The following is a 24,848-nucleotide window of genomic DNA, read 5'->3' as shown; positions in this document are numbered from 1 at the left end:
GATGATATACATGCCCACTTACTAATGATGTCAAGAGGATAAGAGATTGTTTTAATCTTTGAGACTGAAAAACAAAAGCAGGTACTGAATGATGTACCGCTACCATGGTTATTGCTGTTAATTATTAAATTATATCAATACTGTAAGTACGACATATCGACGCCATGGTTATTGATGTCACCTGCTAGATTGTCTCGATACTGTACTTGAGGCCTAAGCCTAGTGAATGGAAAGAAAACAGGAAATTGTTATTTTATGAGAAAGTGTTGATATGAACCAAGCTTAGGGAGAGGAGCAATATGAGCATGGATTATGAAAAAATAAAATTCATCAATACAATTAATTTTTCATTCACTAGGCTAACATTTTTACTTTTATTTTCCATTACTGTAATTTCTTTTTTTTACATAATGAATGCTTCATATATCAAGGAAGGGTATTTTGAATTGGTTAAATTTTCAAACCAACAGTAAAGTACACAAAAGATAAAACAAACAATAATGGTTCAAAACATTTAATAATAAAAAATAGTCAACTCTGAATGGACCCAAATTCTATAAAGTGTAATCTAAAAATTCAAATAACTCTCACTTCTATAGATTAAGTAATCTGAAATCTTGATGGTAAAATAAAATAAATTTACATCAAACAACACTGAAATACAGAATACTATCTGAAGGTACAAGATCATAACCCTATGGTTTAGTTTCAAATAAAATAAATTTGTAGATTTTAGCAAAACCAATAAAATGTATAACATAAAATTAAGAAGCAGTCGTTGTCCTAAAAAGAAGTACAGGTGGCAACAGAAATGTAACTTATGATTATTTATGAACATATTTTCAATGTGCTGCATCTGCAGTTACAAGTTCAAACCACTGTCTCAGTGCAGTACATAAAGCATCTGGCAATGTGTTAATGTCTCTAACAACAAGGAAAAATGGAAAGGGAAATGAATCTACTAAATTAGTCATCTTCCCATCATTATACACCAAAATATCATAAAATGAATATTTGTTATCTTTTGCATCTAAGACAAGGAAAACTATAAATATTCTGTTGGCTCTTGCAGCCCTCACAGCAGCTTTCACTGATTTGGATCGTGTATGAGTTTGTCCATCACTAAGAATCAGCAACAACTGAGCAGTGTCTGGATTTCCGTGACTGCTGCTTTGTCGAGAGCAAGTTAGGAGAGCAACACTATCTTCAAGTAAACGAGCAAAGTCTGTTACCTTTTGGTCAAACTTTAAGTTTGAGAGCACCTGGCTACCAGCAGCTTCACTAAATGGCTGGTCTAGCGGATGCAAAATTCGAGTTGATGCTCCAAAACTGATAACACCTACTTCTCCAGCTTCAAGTAAAGTTAATGCTTTAGTTACCAATGCTATACTCTCTATTGCAAGACTTCCTGCATTAACATCAACCATTGATTCAGAGTCATCTACAGCAACCAATATTTGATATGTTCTCTTAGAAGGCTGAGTACGTCTCAACCATATTTTGTCTTTTCGAAATTCTGAGGCAATATAAGGTATAACTTTACGCATGTTAAGCCTCTTACCAGTCCTATAATCTCCCTTCAATCTGGAAGACTGTGTTGGTTCTAAGATTAAACGCAATTGTTCACACAACTGTAGGGCCATTGGTGCAACACGAGCTTCTTGCCGAGACCAACTTGAACTATATTCTTCTGCATTTTGACTCTTTGTAACTTCTATTTGTCGACGAGTCCCTTCAATGTTTTCATCAAATTCAGCAAGGTCCGAGTCCTCTTCATTCTCTGTAACAAAGTTATTCAGAATTTAAATAAAAAAAAATTAATTAATAACTTACAAAGTATTGTTAAATTCACTCATCATAGAAACTGATTGTAAAATGAAGTAATAGTGCTGGACTATAAATACTTGAAAAATTAACAAATAAATTTATGCCTTTTGCAAGATTCTGTCAACGTACGAGTAAGGAATTTTTTTTTCTTTGAAGCAAGTTTAAAAAGTCTTAAGATAATAAATCATAACTTTTTTATTTTAGAGAGAGAGAGAGAGAGAGAGAGAGAGAGAGAGAGAGAGAGAGAGAGAGAGAGAGAGAGAGAGAGATTTTCATGCACCTACATAGACTGGCTAATCTTTGTGGTCACAGGCCAAGCACTGACCAGAGACCAAGTGATTTGGATCTGACAAGTTTATTTACAAAGAATTTATATTCATGCCTCTACTGCAATATCCATCCAAAATCTGCTGGAGTGGCTTATCTAAAGATATTGGACCTAGATAACGCTCAAGATGAACAGGAAACTTTGGTGACAAATCACTACCCTGGTTACACTAGCTGCATGCATCTCATGTAACTTATGGACCTACATATCAAAAAATAAGTTTATATCCAAAATAGGAGATGTCTAGCTTACAGAGGCCAACAGCAGAGATCTTCTAGTCCTTTTTGAGCATCAAGTCTGACTACTGTTACTGTAGTATTAATTGAATGTAAAAAATCAAGACATAGCACAAAAATGCAAAAATTCACAAATTTTTAACCCTTTTACCCCCAAAGGACGTACGGGTACATTCCTCATAAGCGCCATCCCTTTACCCCCATGGACGTACGGGTACGTTTTCTATACTTATGCGTAGATAACAGGTCTTGGCAGGCCTTGTATTTGAAATACAATGCTTTACTGTTGTGATGTTGTTCCTTCGATGTCTTGTCATCAATGTAACATGAATAAAAAGTTTCTCTGGGCCCCACAAGGGTCAAGATGGACCTTTAGATTTTCTTTGAAGAATCAGCTGATATTTCCTGTGCAGTAATTTTAGGTTGCATAGGCATTTACACAAATATTACGAAAATAGGGCACTGTTACCAGTGCAAGAGTATTGCTTTGTTATGTCTTCGACATCTTGTCATCAATGTAATATGAATAAAAAGTTCTCTGAGGCCCACAGGGGTTATGAAAGACCTTTAAATTTTATGTAAAGGAAACTGTTGACATTTTATGTGCATTTGCTTTAGATTTCATAGCTATTATTATCTAATAATTACGTAAAATGGTTCCGTTGCCATGGTAACACACTGTTTTCATTGTTATACGTTGCCAAGGTCCCCACAGAGGTCAAGATGGACCTTTAAACTTTGTTATGAATCAGATTATTTTTCATTGTATTTTTGTGGGGTTTTATAGTCATTTATACAAATTTTACAAAAAATTATCAGCATTACGCCTGCGTGACTATTGTTTGATTGTTACTTGGATATCGTGTCAACAATGATGAATAAAAAGTTTCCCTGGGCTCCACTGGGGTCTTGATTGACATATAAATTTTTTTTTATAGAATCAGCTCATATTTCATATGCATTTTGTTTAGGTTTCATAGCTATTTACACGAATAATTACTGAAAATAATTTCGTTACCGTGGAAACGATTTGTTTACGTGTCCGCCATGAGACTAGCAAGCTTTCTCCCGCAAGAAGCGTAATGGACTTTAAATCTCCTCTTCTCGTAATTTAAAGGTCCGAAAGCAGCTGACTTGAGTTGCCATGCGATTTTTATGCCTACCATTATTATTTTTGTATATTTTTTGTTACTATTTTGCCGAAACTTTGAGTATACTTTCATATTTCTTGCCATTATGCTTGTTCCCGGGAATAAGCCTATCTCCGCCATTATGCCAGACAGCTTTCCCCTAGATCGAGCGTAACTTTAAATTTCCTTGTCTTGTGATTTAAAGGCCTCAAAGCAGCTGATTTGAGTTGCCCTGCGGTTTTTATGCTTGTCATGATTATTTTTGTATATTTTTTATTTCTATTTTGCCGAAACTTTTAGTATATTGTTATATTTTATTGCCATTATCCCTGCTCCCGGGAATATGCCTCCTGTTCAAGACAAGGCGAAGCTCGCTCGGAGAGGCTGGATAACGTGGGTGTACGCCTGGACGGGGTAACAGAGTCCAGTTCAAGCCTTGCCTTCCCTATAGAAGGTAGTGTGACTCCTCTCTTGTGTTTTCCGTCACGTGTGTGCTTTTACAACCTATTCTTTAAGTTATAGTGCTTTATAACTTTTTAGAATATTCCTCTTTATTTGTGTGAAGGTGTTTGTTGGATAAAATGCCTAAAGGTAAAGTAGGATCAGTGTACTGTATAAATAAAAAATTCTGTGAATGATTGCAGCTCAAGGCTCAAAATTACGACCGCAAATCTGGAAGATCAAAGCGATTTCCGTTGTCTCGACATGGTAACTACATTTCCACCGTTCATTTTAAGTTTTTTCTGGCTATTTTCACATTTTCAGAGGATTTGTGATGTGTGTATGTATGTATGTTTTCATCTTATTTCAGGTATTCTATAGGAATACATATAGTGTATATATATATTTATGTATATATATATATATATATATATATATATATATATATATATATATATATATATATATATATATATATATATATATATATATATATATATATACACATATATATATATATATATATATATATATATATATATATATATATATATATATATATATATATATATATTAATTTGAAAATGAGTCGATTTATTTTAGCCAGCCATTGTATATATTTCAAACTGACTGCTGAGAGAGAGAGAGAGAGAGAGAGAGAGAGAGAGAGAGAGAGAGAGAGAGAGAGAGAGAGAGAGAGAAATGTTATATATCCTAAAAATATCTTAAACATAATCTGTATACAAAAGATTATATATATATATATATATATATATATATATATATATATATATATATATATATATATATCTGTATATATATATATATATATATATATATATATCTGTATATATAAAGGATTTTGACGAAGGAAAAATCTATTTCTGGGAAGAGGCCTGTGACGGCCGGTGAAAAGTCCTTCTTTGTACCTTTTCTAATATAAATCTTCCAAATATACTAGAGAAAGATAAAAGCATGGAATGCAGAGGTTACAACCCTCGCGCGAACACCTTGTAGGTGTCGTATATTTAACAAGGGCGTGCGAAAACCACTATTCACAGGCTGTCTTCCATTTAGATAATCCCTTCATCAATGGGGAGGGCCGTGACAGGCCCTAGAGAACACAGTTGGACTACCCCACCGACACCTACCACGCGCACTCTCTAGGACATCCTTCTGTTTTGGACTTGCCAGATAAGTCGGTCGTGTTTTGATAAGTGTTTTTTCGCAAGTGTTTGTCGTTAATTCAACATGACTGACTTTGCTACTTCACCTTTACCAATGTTAAGTACCATAGTTTGTTTTGACAGTTTATTGCAGTACCGGGCATTTGTTCTCTTTCCAGTATTGTGGATTTTAGTTTTGGAAGCGATTGGCCTGCCTCGGTATCGGCAGCCATTTTGAGTTTTGTTCGCTTCTGTTAATTTTCAAGTTAATATTGCCCATCTGGTACTTTGGTCATCTAGGTTATATCACTTACGTTTTATGACCAATTTTATTATCATTATTTATTATTAGTTTTTACTATGGTATTTATTTGCTAGCAAGTCCAATTTGGAACTACGAAGAATAGCGATTTAGTCTTTGTTATAGTTTTGTACTCGCCTCAGGAAGGTGCTCGTTTTAGACTATATCTTTGTTTATTTGTTACGTTGTCGTTATTCTTCGTTCTTGGTTATTACAATTACTAAGAAAAAAGCAATCAATTTTATTATTTTTCTTATCATATTATTGTGTGATGTTGGTTTTTTATTATGTAACCTTGAGAACGTGAGCATAGAGTGCTCGTTTTCTGTTCTACAGATACGAGTTACCCCTTCTCTCGTTTTCTTTATTAAGCTCGAGTAAGAGAGGTGGATTTCCCGTTTCCCGTTTTTTTTTTTTTACGATCACGAGTTATTCCTGCCTACTCTTATTCTCCGAGTTGATGATATTACGTTTAATGATATTCACGTTTTATTGATGTGGTTACTGTTAATATAGCTAGCACTATTAATAGGTTACGTTGGTGTATGAGTAATTAATTGGGGTCGCTATATGCCGACACCCTTGACTCCGCCTTGAGTTATACTCCGCTATAATGGATACTCATTGGGTGAGAACTAGTCAGATATTTGGAGTGCAACGGGGAAATCCGGCACTCAGACTCCGGCTGAGGCCTTTTGCACACGAACCTTTGTTATGTTTGATCACAATTACACTATTACGGCCCCTTTTTTCATCGAATCTCCGGCTTCACAGGAGATAACACAGACATTGAGAATTGAGGTTAATGTTATCGTACCGCTGACAGTCACGATATCACGATGACGGGCCTTTGTCACCGGATCTCCGGTACAAACAGAGATCAATCAGACGATCAAAACCGGAGTTAACAATGTGATACCGATGAAGTTTATAGTTTCATGTTACGTGGTTACTGGTTATTAATATATTTTCTTAATATATTAAGTTGTTAGCTAATATCGTACTCACACATAATTAAATTTTAATTGTTTTCTGTGGATTCATATGTCACTGACCAGAATCTCAAGGAACATCCAGACTTATGTCTTCTTTCTTTTACAGAAAGTCCGCTGCGCTGCCAAGGGCTGCTCCGCTGCCTTTACTGATCCCATGGGCCATGATCTATGCCGGTCCCATGCACATTGCGCCATATCCTTCTCTCGGGAACCGGGACAAGCCCCCTACATGGTATGGTTCCCGGAGTCATGCATGCTCTGCTATGAGCTGTCATCCCTACTCCTGAGCGAGGAGGTAAGTTGGTTCTAGTTTGTTCCTGTTAATATCCTTTGCGAGGAATTAATTGGTCTTTATATATTTACATCGATTATTGCTTCATCATTAATCCCCTCTCCTCTTTCAGGCTGATGATGAATCTCTCCGGGAGGCAAGAGCTACTCTCCGTCCTTGGGTGCCAGGTTTTGGGAGGAATGCGCCGTCTGGCGCACCCTATCTCCTTGATGGAGACATGGCTTCTCGCTTATTCCCAGGCTCTACTACTGCAGCAGTTCCACCGGAGACAGCGGCCCCGTTAATTGAGGCGGTTAGAGCAACCATTCTAACGGAGGAAGAGGTTTTATTGACGGAGGACGCGCCCTTTCTAGATCTGGACGACGAACCCATGGATGAGCAGGTAGGAGGTGTATATATATACAGTATATATATATACAGTATATATATATATCTGTATATATATATATATACAGTATATATATATATATATATATATATATATATATATATATATATATATATATATATATATATATATATATACACAGTATATATATATATATATATATATATATATATATATATACAGTATATATATATATATATATATATCTGTATATATATACTGTATATATATATATATATATATATATATATATATATATATATATATATATATATATATATATATATATATATATATATATATATATCTATATATATATATACATATATATATCTATATATATACATATATATATATATATATATATATATATATATATATATATATATATATATATATAGATTTAGATATAGGTATATATATATATGTATATGTATATATATATATATATATATATATATATATATATATATATATATATTTTTTTATAAAAAATTTATTCAGCTATAAAATGGTATATAATAGTTTGTAGTTAGAAGAAAGGAAACAGGAATAAAATACCAGACATGCAAAAACTGCAATCTTATATTTCTTTACCGCATGTAACGAAAATCGGAGATTGCAAAAGTTTCTTTCTATTGGTCATAACTAACCTATCCCTACAGGAATTTCATCATTTTTTTTTTTTGAAGAAAATTCATTGAAATTTCTTATGACATGTGTGAAAATAAGGATAAATCAATGTAAATAGTGGCCATCGTTAGATGAAGTTAGGCGATGACAAACTTTCTTTTTCTTTTATCGTATACATTCCAATAAAGCACAGAGAATTCTCATCACAGACACTTGAAAATTATACCATCTTATGGACAATTTATTCTGCTATAAAATGGTATCTAATAGTTTGTAGTTAGAAGAAATGAAAAAGGAAAAAAAATAGTAAAATGTGCAAAAACTGTAAACCCAAATTTCTTCACCGCAAGTAACGAAATTTAGGTTTTCAGTTTTTGCTTGTTTACTACTTTTTTCCATGTTTCCTCTCTTCTAACTACAAACTCTTATATACCATTTTATAGCAGAATAAATTGTCTATAAGATGGTATGATCTTAAAGTTTCCTTGATGAGAATTCACTTTGCTGTATCCGAATGTATACGATAAAAGATAAAAAATTTCATCATCGCCTAACTTCACCTAACGATAGCCACTATTTAGATGGCTTTATCCTTATTTTCATACATGTCATAAGAAAGTTCAATGAATTTACTTCAAAATAAAAAACAAAACAAAATTACTCTAAATATAGGTTACGTAAGATCGATAGAAAAAAACTTTTGCAATCTCCGATTTTCGTTACTTGCGCTAAGGAAATTTAGGTTTACAATTGTTGTGGGTATACTATTTTTTTTCCTTTTTTCTTTCTTCTAACTACAAACTATTATATACCATTTTATAGCTGAATAAAATTTCTATAAGATGGTATGGTTTTAAAGTTTCTGTGATGAGACCTCTCTATGCTTTATCGGAATGTATACGAAAGAAGATGAAAGATTTCGTCATCGCCTAACTTCATCTAACAAGAGCGGCTATTTATATTATTTTCTTTATACTTTTGATAACTATATTGAAAACTTCATTCATTTTCCAAAAAAAATGAGACCAATCTGACTTCTCTAAGATGAAAATTGAGGCTGTGGGCGTGATTTGAAAAAAATAAGTCGAAAAGCCCTTCAATACTGAAAACGCCTGGGGCTTAAGGCACGGAAATTTCCAAGTACCCCGGGGGTAAGAGGGTTAAGTAACTTGTATTTTTCCTAACATACTTACCTAGAACTACTTTCTTAGGAGTTACTGGTAACTCTTCCCAACCGACCAGAATTTTGTGTAGTTTACCCTATTCCCATTTTCTATGGGTGACCTCAGGCAGAGTGATACGTGCCCTGAGGCGACCCGGGGTCAGAGAGCGTGCTAGTTCAGGTCGTGCTCCTCAGTAAGTTTCGTAGCCAAAAAGGATTCTCCTCAACCCTGCAGGACCCTCGGGGAAGGATGGGCGGGCCATAACCCAAAAGTAGTTCTAGGTATGTTAAGAAAAATACAAATTACTTAAAAATTTGTGATTTGTTCAACACAGAGTACTTACCTAGAACTACTTTCTTAGGAGACTTAAACTTTAGGAGGAGGGAGTGTCCTGCAGGGACTAGGGTCTGACAGTTTAGGAGCACGATCGGGCGAAAAAGGGGAACCTCGAAGGGGAACTAGGTTCCGATGACCTCCACTATCAACTGAATGAAAATAGGGAAAACTACCCAAAAAACTAACTTAGTGTCTAAGTGGCTTACCTCTGAACCATTACTTCTGAGACGTATTTCTTGTTGAAGACGTATACCAGGCCGCAAGGGCCTCTTGATTCATGCCCACGCTGGGGATTAAGGGTAAGGGAAAGGATGATAAGGGGGAAAGGTAAGGGATGAACGTGTGTCTCATGGCCTACCACCCCTGGTTTCCCTGGGGCCATGACCTTCAAATCTTTTGCAGGGCTGATATGACTGGGGAAAGGTTGAACCCGTCCAAGAATTTCCTAGAGCAGTCCTTCAGGTAATGTTCCGTGAAAGTGGACTGTCTGGATCAGGTACCCGCTTTAAGAATTTGGCCCACAGCCATGTTCTTCTCAAACGCCAGGGAGGTGCCTAGACCCCTAATATCATGAGGCCTTGGCCTACCTGGAAGAGGGATTCCCAAAACATCGTAAGCTCTCTTGATCACCTGTCGCAACCAAAAGGAGATTGAGTTCTTAGAGACTGGTTTCTTCACCTGACCGGTTGAGACGAATAAGCTCTTGATCTCCGGTCGGAGCCTGGAAGTCCTTTCAAGGTATTTTCTTACTGCTCTGACAGGGCATAAGAGTAAGTCTTTAGGGTTGTTCGACCTAGGGATCGAAAAGCCCTCGAACTGAGGATCCCAGCAGACTGGGTTCTGCGTTTTGGCCACAAAGTTAGGGACGAACCAAAAGGAGGCCTCCCGCCATCCTTTTGAGTGTGAAACCTCGTACGATAATCCGTGCAACTCATTAACCCTCTTCGCCGAAGCCAGGGCTAGGAGGAAGACCGTTTTGAGGGTGAGTTCCTTATCCAGGATGTCCTTGAGGGGCTCAAAGGGAGGTTCTGACAGGACTTTGAGTACTATGGCTAGGTCCCACTGCGGTACCCTCACCTCCTGTGGGGGGCATGATTGCTCAAAACTCCTGATGAGCATCGAGATGTGCCGGGAGGATCCCAAGTCAATGCCCTTCAGGAGGAAGACTTGACCTAACGCTGCCCTCACTCCTTTTATTGCTGGAATGGAAGAGCCCAAATCGTCCCTGAGATACACCAGGAAGTCCGCCACGTCGTGGATCGAGGCCCCCAAGGGCTTGATATTACGGGAAGCGCACCATTTTGAGAAGACTGCCCATTTCGCTTGGTAGACAGCGATAGAGGATCGCCTTAAGTAACCCGACATCCTCGTTGCGGTCCTCGATGAGAATCCATCTTTCTTCAGAAGCCGCTCGATAACCTCCACGCGTGAAGACGGAGGGACCGAGGGTTTTCGTGAAACCTTTGGAAGTGGGGTTGACGAAGAAGGTCTGGCCTGTCCGGGAGCAGCCAAGGAGGAAGAAGGGCCAGTTCTTTTAGGGCTGCGAACCACTCCCTCTCCGGCCACCAAAGCGCGACCAAAGTCATCTGAAGGTTGGCTGTTGTCCTTACTCTGTTGAGGACTTGACGTATCATTCCGAAGGGGGGAAAGGCGTACACATCGAGGCCGTCCCAATGGTGTTGGAAGGCGTCCTCGAACGCCGCTGACGGATCTGGGACTGGAGAACAGAACACGGGGAGTTGGGCGTTCAGACGTGTGGCGAATAGGTCTACTACTGGGGAACCCCACTTCAGTATGACTGACTGAGCTGTGCTTGGGTTAGAGTCCACTCTGACCCTATTACTTGGCCTACTCTGCTGAGGCCGTCCGCCAGGACGTTCCTCTTTCCCGGGATGAACCTTGCTGCGAACTCGATCCCTTCTTCTGCCGCCAATTCCAGAAGTTCTGTCGATAACGAGCATAGTTCTTTCGACTTTAGACCCCCTTTCTTCTTTCATAGGCTACTACTGTGGCGTTGTCGCACATCAACGCTACCGTGTTCCCCCGGAGGAGATAAACGCATTCTCGACTCGCCCTCAGCACAGCCATCCTCTCTAGCACGTTTATGTGGTGCTTTGCTTCTTCGCTCGACCATTTTCCCTTTGTCAATTGGTCGAGTAGGTGAGCGCCTCAACCTTCCTTCGACGCATTCGTAATCAATAGGACTTCCGGAGGGTCGGGGGCGAAGGGCATCCCCAGCTCGGTGTTCCTCCTGTCGTGCCACCACTGCAAGACTACCTTCATTTCTGGGGAGACCGGAACCAGTTTGTGGGGATTTCTCCCCTGGGTCCAATGTTCCTTCAGGTTCCACTGCACTGCTCGAAGTTTGAGTCTCCCTTGTGGCACTAACTTTTCCAAGGACACTAGGTGGCCCAGCAACCTCTGCCAATCCTTGACCCTCCTGGGTAGGTCCAACAGAAAGGGTTACAGAACTCGCTCTAGGTTCTCCAACCTCTCCAATGAGGGGAAGGCTCTCACTACTCGGGTGTCCAGGACCATCCCCAAGTAGGTCATCCTGGTGGAGGGGATCAGCTGGGACTTCTCTACGTTGACCGTGATACCCAACTCCTTGCAGAGATGAAGTAACTTTTCGCCTTGTTCCTTCAATTCTTCCTTTGAGGCTGAAAGAAGCAACCAATCGTCCAGGTACCGGATCAGACGGATGACCTGCTCGTGAGCCCATACGGAGACTGTCGTGAAGACTCTTGTAAACACTTGAGGAGCCGTCGACAGTCCGAAGCAAAGGGTCTTGAATTGTAGCACTCGGGAATCCCACTTTATCCTGAGAAACTTCCTGCTGGAGGGATGGACGGGGATTTGGAAGTAGGCATCCTTGAGGTCCAGGGATATCATGAAGTCCCCTTCCCTCAAGGCGGCCAACACTGTCTTGGCAGTGTCCATCTTGAACTCAGTTTTTGCCACAAACTTGTTGAGGGCCGACAGGTCTATTACTGGCCTCCATCCCCCTGTCGCCTTCTCCACTAGGAAGAGCCTGCTGTAGAACCCCGGGCCGGGCTCTTCGACTAGTTCCAACGCTCCCTTGGAGATCATGGACGACACTTATTCCTGCAGAGCTGCCCGTTTCAAGGGGTCCTTGGGAATCAGCCACTCCGCCTGAAAGGCTGGAATAAGCGGGGGAGGTTCCGCTAAGAAGGGTAGTCTGTAACCTTCCCTCAGGATTGTCACCGTCCAGGGATCCGCACCGTAATCCCGCCATGCTTGCCAAGAGTGTCTGAGGCATCCCCCCACCTGAGGCTCCTGTAGGAGTAGGGAGCTTCGCCTCCTATCTACTTCTGGAGGGGCGTCTGGACCGACCTCTTCTCGAGTTCCCGTAGGACGGTCTAAAGTTAGACTGGGGTGCTGTGGCACCTCTACGGGGGGGCTGAGTTGATTGCAGTCAGGGAGCCGCAGGTGGGTCTCCTTTAAGCTGGGCTGGAGAGGAACGGGAAGTGTGAGGGCCGTCCACGGAGGGCCTCCTGGGCGGTGGGCGCCTCATAGGGGGAGGTCTATGGTCTCCCATGTCCTTCATCTTCCTCACCCGCTCCATCGTCTCGTCCACCAACTTAAGGGGAAAGATAGCCTCATCCCAGATCGAGGAGTTTCTCAATTTTCTTGCTTCTCGGTCCGGGAGTTTCCTCACTAGTTTGCTAAGAATAGTGTCTCTCTTCCTCAGGACCCAACTGGTAGCCTGGGAGAGAGATTGATAGGATAAAAATTTTAGGGCCTTGCCCCCTGGGCTAATTAGCTCTCTCAGTAAGGTTTGGTTTTCAGGCAGGAACAAATCATGAGAGGCCTGAAAGCCAACTAACGTGCAGGCCCACCAGTCCAACTAGGAGGACACGTAGACTAGGTCCTGGGCCCTGTCCTCCATCATGGAGGTCTCCGAAGGGGAAAAACACACAGGGTCTGTGGACGCTCTGTCTTCAGCGGCACCCTGGTTCAACGAGGTGATGGCTGTCTCCGTCGCGCGGGGTCCTCCCCGACGACCTTCCGGTACGTAAAACCTCTTCTGTGTCCTCAGTCCCGGAAGCAGCTTCGAGGCACTTTGACTCCTAGGGGCGTCCGCCAGGCCGTCCAGGAACTTATCAATATGCTCCATACCCAGCCTTACGTCAGGAGCTAAGGAAGGCTTTTGTTGAATAGGGTTCTCCACCAACCTGCTAAGTCCGGAGAGCCAGGTCTGTTCAGTGGTGGGCATTGGTTCATCCAGCCTATGGTGCCGTCGTATGAGGGCCAACACTGCGGTAGGAGGAGATGTCATCAGACGAGCACTCCCCTCCTTCCACCAAGGCCTCCGTCACCCGTCCCTCCGCACGAGTATCATCGGTGACGGTAGGGAGAACAATGTTGGATGGGCCTGCCCGTGTCACGGGCGGACCCGCAGAGGCGACGGTATCTGTCATGGGATTACCTTGCCCCGCGGGCATCCTCGTATCTGTGGGAATACCCCTGGCCGAAGGGCGCCCTTGGAGCTTAATTAAGTCAGCCAAGGAGCCCGTGGCTGGCGTAACGCCTTCCACTTGACGGAGCGCCTCCCTCCGCAGAGTAGGGGCAGCGGAGGCCTTCGTCAACTTTGGCGGCTCACGGGGAGCTTGGAAAGGCCTCCCTCGGTGAGGTTCTTGTCCGTAGGAGGAGCAGGAGGGGAGAGACGGTGAGGACGAGGCTCTAGGGAGCCACCCGGAAGCGGCCGCGGCTGTGGTGACCTTAAACAGCTCGCTCCAGGGCACCGTGATACTCACCCAATCCTTAGACTTACTCCTCTTCGCCTTCTTCTTAGATGGTCTGGACTCCTTCTTCTTCTGTCTTGAACGGGAGCGGGACTTCTTCTTCTTCCTGGACCTCTCGCGCTTCCTCCTCACGGACCTGGAATCGTCCTCTGAAGATGAATCTACGGACGAGGAGGAAAGGGAATCAGCCGAACCACCTGAGGCGTCCAACTCCGCGGGGGTTACTCCATGCCGAACCTCTGTTTCCGCAGGCTGCATGAAGACGGGCGGAAGGGTCGCCGAGGGCGCTGGGGGGGACCGAGGAACGTTCTTCCGGACGATCCAATGTTCAAACTCCTCTTCAAGTCTGAAGGGTGACCTGCAGGGTGTTCTAGGGATATCCCAAACGACGGGGTCCGAATTTGACGAATGGCCTTTCTCGGCATCCCCCCGCGGCCGAAGTACCTGAAACACACACCCAAGATGGGGGAGAAGAGGTAGTACCTGACTTCCCCCACATCGGGTCTTCGGTAGAGACGGGCCCTGCGGGCACCAGGACCTCGTCTCCCACACACTTTCCTGCACTTCCCTCAGGCCCCACACATGTCTGTAATACATCAGAAGCTTTCCCCACAGGTAATTCAGACTCTTGGGGAAGGACAATGGGCCGCTTCCCCGCAACGGACTCACCTCGACCCCTACTCTGGGTAAGGGAAGATGGAAGGGAACCACGTTCCGACGAGGCATCCGGGGACACCAAAGCAGAGGACGCGGTAGCTTTCTTGGGCAATTTCTTGGCCGACTTCTTTTTCTTAGTCCCATAAAGGACCCACTGAATCTCGCCCCAAGACTCGCACTCCGAATACGTGGCGGTAGGGGAGCACACTTTGCCCCTACATGACGAACAACGCGAGTGTGGGTCAACCTCGGGCTTCGAAAGGAAAGCCCCACAAGACTTACCGGCCACAGGCCCAGGGCAACGGCGTGGATGCTCCATAATGAAAACACTAACACCAAGAGACACAAGGACACAAGGGAAAGGGGTAAGGATACGGGCACAGGAACCACGTGGTAAACACAAATGGTCGCACTGGGTAAGAGAGAGCGCAGCAGGATGTGAATCACGTCGCGACCACAAACTTACTGAGGAGCACGACCTGAACTAGCACGCTCTCTGACCCCGGGTCGCCTCAGGGCGCGTATCACTCCGCCTGAGGTCACCCATAGAAAATGGGAATAGGGTAAACTACACAAAATTCTGGTTGGTTGGGAAGAGTTACCAGTAACTCCTAAGAAGGTAAGTATTCTGTGTTGGAACAACTATGGATTCTTGCATCTTTCATAGAGGACGCATCATTTACCAAGAAAATGCTAGCACCACTGAGAACCAAATTCGGACAGTCGACAAGCTAAAACCTTGCATCAATGTCAATATTAGCTAGTATATAGGAGAGTAGATCTGAGGAGATGTCAGCAAAGGAAGGTTTATATACCAGAGACAAAAACCCGGTTCTTGAACGGTGAACTAATAATTGGATCCCATAGGAAAATCATCTTACATAGATAAGGGTAGTAACTATACATATACAGTAGGGTCCCGAATTATACGTGTTCGAATTATACGATTCCCCTTTTATGCGATAGCTATTTTTCAAAAATAAATTTTCTGTATCTGCGAAGCTGTTCAAAGTCTGCGAGTCAAGCACTACAAAATGTATCAAATCTATTATCTTTTTAAGTATATTGGTAGCCCTAAATACGGTGATTTATAATAAATGTTACAAAACAATATTAACATTCCATCTTATGAACATAATTTCATTATAAATAGCCTATTTAAGGATAAAATTCCACATCAACAATGAAATCAACTGTGCGAGTCCAGCTGACAAAATGTAAACAGAATTGTGGTTACGTTCTCGGCAATCTTTATCTTTCTCCAACCTTTCGATAATTTTATTGGTAGGGTTAATGATGGTATATTAAAGCATTATTTTTTTTTAGTACAGTATATATAAAAGCTTTATTTTTCCCTTCGGGCGTTCAAGGTTTTCACGAGTAGACTGGGGTCGTTTATCGGCAGTAAACAGCCTAAACTTCGGTAGCGAGTCAGCAATATTTTGTCATATTTTAAACAGTATACATTTGATTTGCAAAGACTGGTTTTGTTGAGTACAAAGTATAATTATAAATCTCTCTCTCTCTCTCTCTAAACACAGCATTCGATTACAACAGCTGATTCATTCTCTCTCTCTCTCTCTCTTGTGTTATACAATACTTACTAATAGATGAAGAAACCAAAATCGGTTTTCTTAAAGTGTCAATTAACTACGAAACAAAAAAATATACCGTGTTTACATCCATTTCAATCATAGCTTAAAATACGGTATCCGATTTCGTCAGCAAACCACAATTTTTTAGGAAACATAATTTTATTCTAGAAAATTGCTACTCTTCAAATAGTTAATTGCGGTTTAAGAAAATGTGCATTTTTTTTTTTTTAATTTCGGGTGTGTTTTAAAAATCGAGTATTGCTGACTTCTTTTTGTTTTACTTCTGGCTGTGATCAGATCAGCTGATGTCTAGCTGCCGCTCTCAATATGCGCGTAAGAATACAGCAACAAAGTATTGTTTATACCATTTCTTAACTTATTCAAACCATCTATACAGTTAGTTAATATTACATAAGCACCAATGTTTTAATCTATCATATTTTTTGTTAAGTACTTTTAAAACACACACACACACACACACACACTCTCTCTCTCTCTCTCTCTCTCTGTATGTGTGTGTGTGTGTAACAAATGAAATCTTTGTGGCTTCACAAAGTATTAATCATATTAAAAGCAATCATGATTAAATTTTCCTTACTTTCTCCAAACTCGCACCATCTCTGTCAAGTCGAACGTTATAGCGATAACCTAATTGTTCGACGACTTTAAAACCCGGCCTAGTACTTTCTTCTTCTTTTACTTTTTTTCTGACGGTTCCATAATTGAGGTGGGTACAAGTTGACTTATAACTGAAGTTAGGAAAAGTATTTTGGATATGGAAAGGACAATTATCTTTCGTAACAGTTTAGAATTATCGTAAATTATCATTCTGTCATTAGCGGCACTTTGTTACTGTTGATTACACGCAAAAAAAAAAAAAGAAAAATGTTTTCCTGCTTTGCTACGTATGTAGGAAATTATATAGATACGGTAAATATTTGTAATAACATATTTACTAAAAGCTTTAAATATCATTGTTTATCACTTTGATCATGCGTGTTTAATGCCTTCGTTTGTTTATTATGATCGAAGATAGAGCGTACAGTAAACGAATTGAAGGTTTCCGTTTCAGTCGGCATCATAAATAAAAACACTATATAAATGGCATTCACTTCATTTATTTGGAAGTTCTAAGAAAAATTAAGAAAAACATTGGTAATTACAAAATCAACATATAATCAATACTTGGTAAGATTGCTGTCAATGCAAAATCTAACCTATACACAGATGTGTAAATGCATCTGTTTCTTCGTTATGATCAGAGAAAAACGTAAACAAAACATTGGTTGTCGTTTTTTATTGTGCTTTTTGGCGTATTTAGGAAACGCATGATATAAAATCGCCTTTATTTTGATAATTCTGGATTTTCAATGATACAACAAAAGCTAGTCTATAGAGTGATGGTTTTGCTATTCACCAGTTATCTTGTACAATAGATGTGACAAACATTAAATTTTGTCTGTATTTTGGGTCGTGTTATAACGGGAAATATACAGTGTTTACACCCATCCTGGTTGTAATTTTAACCTTTTTTCAAGTTATTAGAGTTTTAAAGTATATCAAATGTTTGATTTGTTTACAAGAACAATTTGATATTATAATAAAATATAGTATAGTACATAGAAAGTATTGGAAATGGGTGGTAAACACGTTTGAATAGGCAAGTTGCTGGTTGCCATGGCCCCAATGGAATTGTTTCTGTTCGTTGTGTGTTTCGAAATATGCGATTTTCCATTTATATGAGGTCATTGATCGACCAAATTCTCGCATAATTCGGGACCCTACTGTACAACAATAAGTTTCTATGTTTATCAGTGACAGACCTGGACATTTGGAGGTTGAAAGTTAATACTTTGTTACTGGTAACCTTTTACAACTGCTGAGATGGGTTTAATGAGAAAAATACAGTAAAACCAGTGAGAGCATTTATGCATACGAGATCACAGTAAGTAAAAGGATACGAGAATAGGATTAAAAACATTATAGCCTGATATTTCTGAGGAAGATAAACACTCTTAGAAAAGCTAATCTTCAGAATTCCCATTTTGCAGATAGGTTAGAAAAAAGCCACAGTTCAAGATGTGTGAAGAATATCCCCTAAAAAAGGCTACTGTACATGAGAGGCCCAAAAACTATGGCAGATGAAGCTACCTTTGGTTGGCAGCCCAGGGTTATTCAAAGTCACCATCAAAGTAAAAATTACAGCTACAGAAGAAAACAGAGAAGATATTAGTCACAGTTAACATTGTTACAACCCAAGCAACAAACCTGATTGAAACTCAGAATGCTCCAAGCCCACAATGGCTCCAACAAGGAAAGTAGCCCGGTGAGGAAAGTAAATAAGGGAATAGCAAATATACTACATATATAAGTAATGAATGAAAAATTTGAATTCTTTTAAGATCAGTAACATTAAAACAGATCATTCATATATAAGGCAAAGTAGGGGAATATCACCCGTAGGGTAACATTGACCGACTGCTCCTGTGGTTGGGGCCTCTTCTGGGAGAGGCACGCTCCGGGCTCTAACCAATGTTCTCTGGTCTTGGGTGGTGCCATAGCCTATGTACCATTGTCTTCCACTGTCATGGGTTAGAGTTCTCTTGTTGAGGGTGCACTCAGGCACACTATTCTATCTAGTTTTCCTTCCTCCTGTTTTGTTAGTTTTTTATAGTTTATATAGGGGATATAGGGTGGTGCCATAGCCTCTGTACCATGGTCTTAAACTGTCATGGGTTAGAGTTCTCTTGTTGAGGGTGCACTCAGGCACACTATTTTATCTAGTTTTCCTTTCTCCTGTTTTGTTAGTTTTCTATAGTTCATATAGGGGATATTTATTTTAATGTTGTTACTCTTCTTAAAATATTCTATTTTTCCTTGTTTCCTTTCCTCAATGGGGATTTTTTCCCAGTTGGAGCCCCTGGGCTTATAGCATTCTGCTTTTCCAACTAGGGTTGTAGCCTAGCAAGTAATAATAATAAAAATGATATTTTTAATTTTGAGTTGCCATGCACCACAATGGAGCAGCCATCCTCAGTGAGCAAGACGCCAGCAACAGGTTCCCACTATCACAACATCTGTGTGTACCATGACAGAAAATTGATTTTTCAGGCATCTTGTTTTTTACCATTTTCATATACTATAGAGTCACACATTGATGAATATGGCATGACTGTTTTGAGTTAAATAAACTGATAAAGTGGGGGGATATCACTGCCTCAAAAACTTTTTAAGTTTGCTATATTTTGAAATACTTTGGAAAAGATAACAAAAACTGACGTATTATGTGCATTAGCAATGGAAATAAATGATGTAATGTTAGAGGTGATTTTTAGTGAATTGTAATGTGATATCAGTGTCCTTATGCTTAAGCAAATGAAAAAAACTACTAAATATAAGTGACTTAGGTTAAATAATTACTCTAAGATTAACCCTTTTACCCCAAAGGACGTACTGGTACGTTTCACAATACACATCCCTTTACCCCCTTGGACGTACTGGTACGTCCTTGCAAAAAACTGCTATTTACAATTTTTTTTTCTTTCTATAATTTTTTGAGAAATTTCAGGCATTTTCCAAGAGAATGAGACCAACTTGACCTCTCTATGACGAAAATTAAGACTGTTAGAGCAATTTGAAAAATATATACAGCAAAATGTGCTTGAATAAAAAAATAACCAGTGGGGTTAAGGGATGGAAAGTTCCAAATAGCCTGGGGGTAAAAAGGTTAATATTTAATGTCAAATTTTTTAACAAAAAATAATATTCAATTTGTCAAATTTTTTAACATATTAATACTTGATTCGCCAGTTTTTTTTTATATCACCCGATGTATTCAAGTCACGGTGGTCAGTATTGCCCTACATTACTACGATTAAATACTAATAAGACTTTAAATACTGTAAATAATAATACAATATATAACTAACTGCTAATAAAAATACAAGACTAATAATCATTAGGTTAAAAATAGACAATTTGTTTTTTTGGGGGTTCAACTTTACCTATTCATATGTCTAATGTCATTAACACTTCCAGATCTAGCCTACTGTCTTCTTGGAAGCCTTGGCATGCCTTGCAAGTATGTCATTGCAACCAATTGCAGCACTAAAATGGCTGCCGATGAATTTGGGGTCAAGAAAACAACTTTTGTGGCAAGTTTAAAAATTCATTCATTCCATTTAGGCTAGGTTAGACTACTTTCACTTCCTCAGTCTGTGTTTCCAGACTCATCTAACATTTCCTTCTATTTCTTTGTACAGGATGCCTTTAATTGCTCCAAAAAGTTGTCTGATGGGGTCACTCTTGTGCTTGTGCAGCCCCACAAAAGGAGCTGCACATAGTGAAATAGGCCATCCTACCTGCCAAAATGTTCTATAGTTGCCAATAAAAGACGTGTGAAGGATGGTATACCAGTACACCAAAGCTTGTGGGAGCCAGACCATCCCTGACGCCTGGGAGAAATCCTAAATGGTAACAAGACTGGTACTACTCGTTCATGAATTGATTATTGACTTTACCAAAGTTAATGTGGAAACCTTCTTTAAGGCTTACACATTAGCTGTGGAGAAGTACGAATTAACACCGGACCAGATAACGGATTTTGAGCGAAGCAAAAAATCTATTTTTGGGTGAGATGGCCATGTCGTCCTGATGGAAGGTTCCTTCAGTAGCTTCCTTTGGATATATATAACTACTAAATATTCCCAGAGAATTAAACTAAAGGTTTTCACAGAATTCTAACTTCTGGAGCGAGTATTCTAAGGGTTAACCTTATAGAATATCGTATATCAACAGGGGACACATGCATTAACACGTCACATGGCCATCTGCACCCCACCTAACGTTTACGCTTCGAGGGGAAGATGTGGCGAGTGAATGTGCGAGGTAACTGGGGTGCCGTTCCAAAGATACTCTCCCTTCGTCACTGTTACGATACTCGCAGCTGCGTGACGTCACGTCCGTCCTCACCACTCCGTTCTAGCCATAACCGGCCTCCGCGATACAGTACAACAGGGAGGGGCCCAGAGGGCTGAACTGGAACAGTTGGGCGGATCCATCAGGACGACATGGCCATCTCACCCAAAAATAGATTTTTCGCTTCGCTCAAAATCCGTTTTTTGGGCTCAAGCCATGTCGTCCTGATGGAAGTGTACCAGAGAATTAATGTATCGTGGGTTTGTTTCCAATTTAAGTGCCTGGAACTCCGAATAAACGTTCCGTGGTCTGGTGACCAAGAGACCGTGACATCTCCATGTAATGTCACTACCAGAGGCATTACAATGACCCAGCGTCCTGCCCCCCTGGCGAGGAAGGTCCTAGTAGGACAAGAGGAACATCTCGAAGTATTCTGACGAAGAAAGACTCACCTGGAAGAAATCGTGTCGGTCTCCAGACAGAACAGAAGGGTAAGTATACCAATAGGTGAGTACATAAGAGATACAGTGAACCCTCGTTTATCGCGGTAGATAGGTTCCAGTCGCGGCCGCGATAGGTGAAAATCCGCGAAGTAGTGACACCATATTTACCTATTTATTCAACATGTATATTCAGACTTTTAAAACCTTCCCTTGTACGTAGTACTGTTAACAAACTACCCTTTAATGTACAGAACACTTAATGCATGTACTACAGTACCCTAAACTAAAACAGGCACAAATATTAAAGGTGATTTTATATCATGCATTTCCTAAACATGCTAAAAAGCACGATAAAAAATGGCAACCAATGTTTTGTTTACATTTATCTTTGATCATAATGTAGAAACAAACCGGAGGTAGAGCTTTGCTTATTACCCAGACATATTTCCCATACTTTTCCCTTAGAACTACATCACATCTTCCTACTTTAGATATATATATATATATATATATATATATATATATATATATATATATATATATGTATATATATATATATATATATATATATATATATATATATATATATGTGTGTGTGTGTGTGTGTATATATATATATATTTATATGTATACACATATACATACCTACATATATACATAAATACATGCATACATATATATATATATATATATATATATATATATATATATATTACTGTATATATATGGGTTATGGAAAAAATCCGCGAAGTGGTGAATCCGCGATGGTCGAACCGCGAAGTAGCGAGGGTTCACTGTAGTAGGTACACTAATCATAACTTTAGAAAAGGTTCAGTAAAACACGAACAGCAATATATTTTCATATAATAATAGGAGCGAAGGAGACGCATGTTGTAAATAAAATAAATATTTCATTTGAAATTTGCAAGGAAATATGAAAATTTTTTGTACAATAATAAAATACAATAATAGACATAGATATGGTAAAGGCTGATGGTGCAGAATCTGAAAGAGAAACAATCATTTCTGTAATCACTAGTTCCTGAGGAACGTCAGTCTTTTAAATCAAGATACACCTTATGTCCGAGAACATGTGGCACATGTGTACGAATCTATGTCGTTTCACCTTGGTAAAGGACAGTCCATTAGTGACACTAAGTGTCCACTGAAATCACTATGTAACGCACTAGGGTCAACACAGGCACCCGTTTGAGTTAAAGTCCCGAGAAAACTCACTGTCCTACGCAGCACTAAACAGCAGGTTTCATCACACTACCTGCTGCCACTACGAATCTTTTCACTTCTTGCACCTGCTTCGAATAGTGTTTGAAAAACACTCTGGGGGACTTCCAGCCTGTGAAGGATCGGAGGCTTTCAAAGTCCATTCCTTGGAAGAAATTCAGGGAAGAGGCAACTTTCCTGGGATCATGACCTGCGGGTGTACTGTCAGGATCCGCCCTGCGATTGAAGTAGGTGATTTTCGCTCTAAGTTGTTTTAGTGACAGGTCACTGCCCGACGTTTCTCCTTTGAAAAGCTGTCCTCCGCCAAAGTCTGAAGTTCTTCAAAGATAGACCTTAAGACTCTCTACAGGGCATAGAGGGACATCTTCCTTCAGGGGGCAGATTCTCCAAGGGCCCCATCTTTTGGTGGGAAGTTAATTTTTAGCGAGAAACGTGGGGTCAGGGAAGAGGGTAAGTTCCCCGTGTCGGCGAACTGTATCTGGCCCTCTTCTCTTGATAATGCCACTATTTCACTGACTCGGGCTCCCGAGGCGAGAGCAAAAAGGAAGATCACTTTCCGAGTCAAGTCTTTCAGAGGGCAAGAGTCGTTGTCCAAGTTAAGAGGCAAAATGGAGCACCTTATCCAGGGACCAGGAGATGGGTCTCGGTGGAGGTGCTGGACGGAGTCTAGCACACGCCTTCGGGAGTTTATTGAAGATTTCGCTGGATAAATCTATTTGGAAGGCGTACAGAAGTGGTCTAGTCAAGGCCGATTTGCAGGTGAAAATCGTATTGGCTGCTAAGCCTTGTCCATGAAGGTGAATAAAGAAGGACATGCAAAAATCTATGGAGATTTCTGTAGGGTTTTTTGCCTTGAGGAAGGATACCCACTTCTTCCAGGATGACTCATGTTGCTTTATGGTAGACTCTGTTTTGTATTCCTCTAGGAAGTCCAAACTTTTCTTTGAGATCCCGAACCTTTTCTTCACAGCTAGGGAGAGAAAATCATGAGATGAAGGTCCTTGACTTTCTTTGATGAAGCGAAGACAGTCGACTTCTGCACCTGTTGGGAGAGAACTGGGCCAGGCAGGGGGATCAGCTTGGGCTGTAGCTCCAGGACTACGGGGAACCAGTTGCTCCGGGGCCACTTGGGAGCCACTAGGGCTGCTGTCCCTTTGAAGGTTCTCAGTTTGGAAAGGACTTTCAGCAGAAGGTTGGGTGGAGGGAACAGGTAAATCTAGGACCATCTGTTCCAGTCCAGGGACATGGCGTCCACTGCTTCCGCTTTGGGGTCCTCGTAAGGGGCTACATATCGAGGAAGTTGCTTGTTGTCGCTCGTCGCGAAGAGGTCGATCTGTAGTTCCGGGACTTGATGAGAGATGAAGGAGAATGATCTTGCGTCTAGGGACCATTCCGACTCTATGGGGTTTGTCCTCGATAGAGCGTCCGCCGTCACATTGCGGAATCCTTGTAGGTGAACTGCAGATAGGTGCCACTTCTTCCTGTCCGCTAGGCGGAAGATGGGTAGTAACACCTGATTTAGGTGGGGCGGTCTCGAGCCCTGACGATTGAGACATCTGACTACCACCGAGCTGTCCAGAGTTAGACGGGTGTGTATCGAAGGACGCGGGGATAATTTCTTCAGGGTGAGAAGAACCGCCATGACCTCCAAGATGTTGATGTGAAACGTCTTGAATAGGGGAGAACATGTTCCTTGAACTTGTCGCTGGTGGGAGTGCCCCCCCCCCCCCAACCCTCCAGGGAAGCGTCCGTGTGGATGTTGAGCGACGGAGGTGGAGGTTGGAGAGGGATGGATCTTTTCAAGGTCCTTGCTTCTGACCACGGGCTGAGCAGGGAGCGAAGCCTGTTTGGTAGGGGTCTCTTGAGGTCTCTTCGAGCGACGGATGCGTTTCGTCTCCAGACTCCTGATGCATCCTTTAGCTGTGCTCAAAGCACTGGGTTTGTCACTGAGGCGAACTGGAGTGAGCCGAGAACTTGCTCTTGCTGTCGTCT

At 40.9% G+C, this 24,848-nt stretch overlaps 1 protein-coding gene across 1 annotated transcript in view; it reads right to left on the bottom strand.

Annotated features, from left to right (window-relative positions):
• Window positions 1–501: 501 nt before the first annotated feature.
• LOC137616420 (midasin) overlaps window positions 502–24,848 on the bottom strand; it is an 814,866-nt gene continuing 790,519 nt past the window's right edge. Inside the window, exon 33 of the mRNA XM_068346159.1 lies at window positions 502–1,780. Within this exon, the coding sequence (XP_068202260.1) occupies window positions 843–1,780 (938 nt within the window). The 3' untranslated portion in view covers window positions 502–842. The remainder of the gene's footprint in view (window positions 1,781–24,848) is intronic.

This window comes from Palaemon carinicauda, chromosome 22 (genome assembly GCF_036898095.1).
Source record: "Palaemon carinicauda isolate YSFRI2023 chromosome 22, ASM3689809v2, whole genome shotgun sequence".
In the NCBI taxonomy this organism is placed as follows: domain Eukaryota; kingdom Metazoa; phylum Arthropoda; class Malacostraca; order Decapoda; family Palaemonidae; genus Palaemon; species Palaemon carinicauda.
This window is presented reverse-complemented; position numbering and strand designations above follow the sequence as displayed.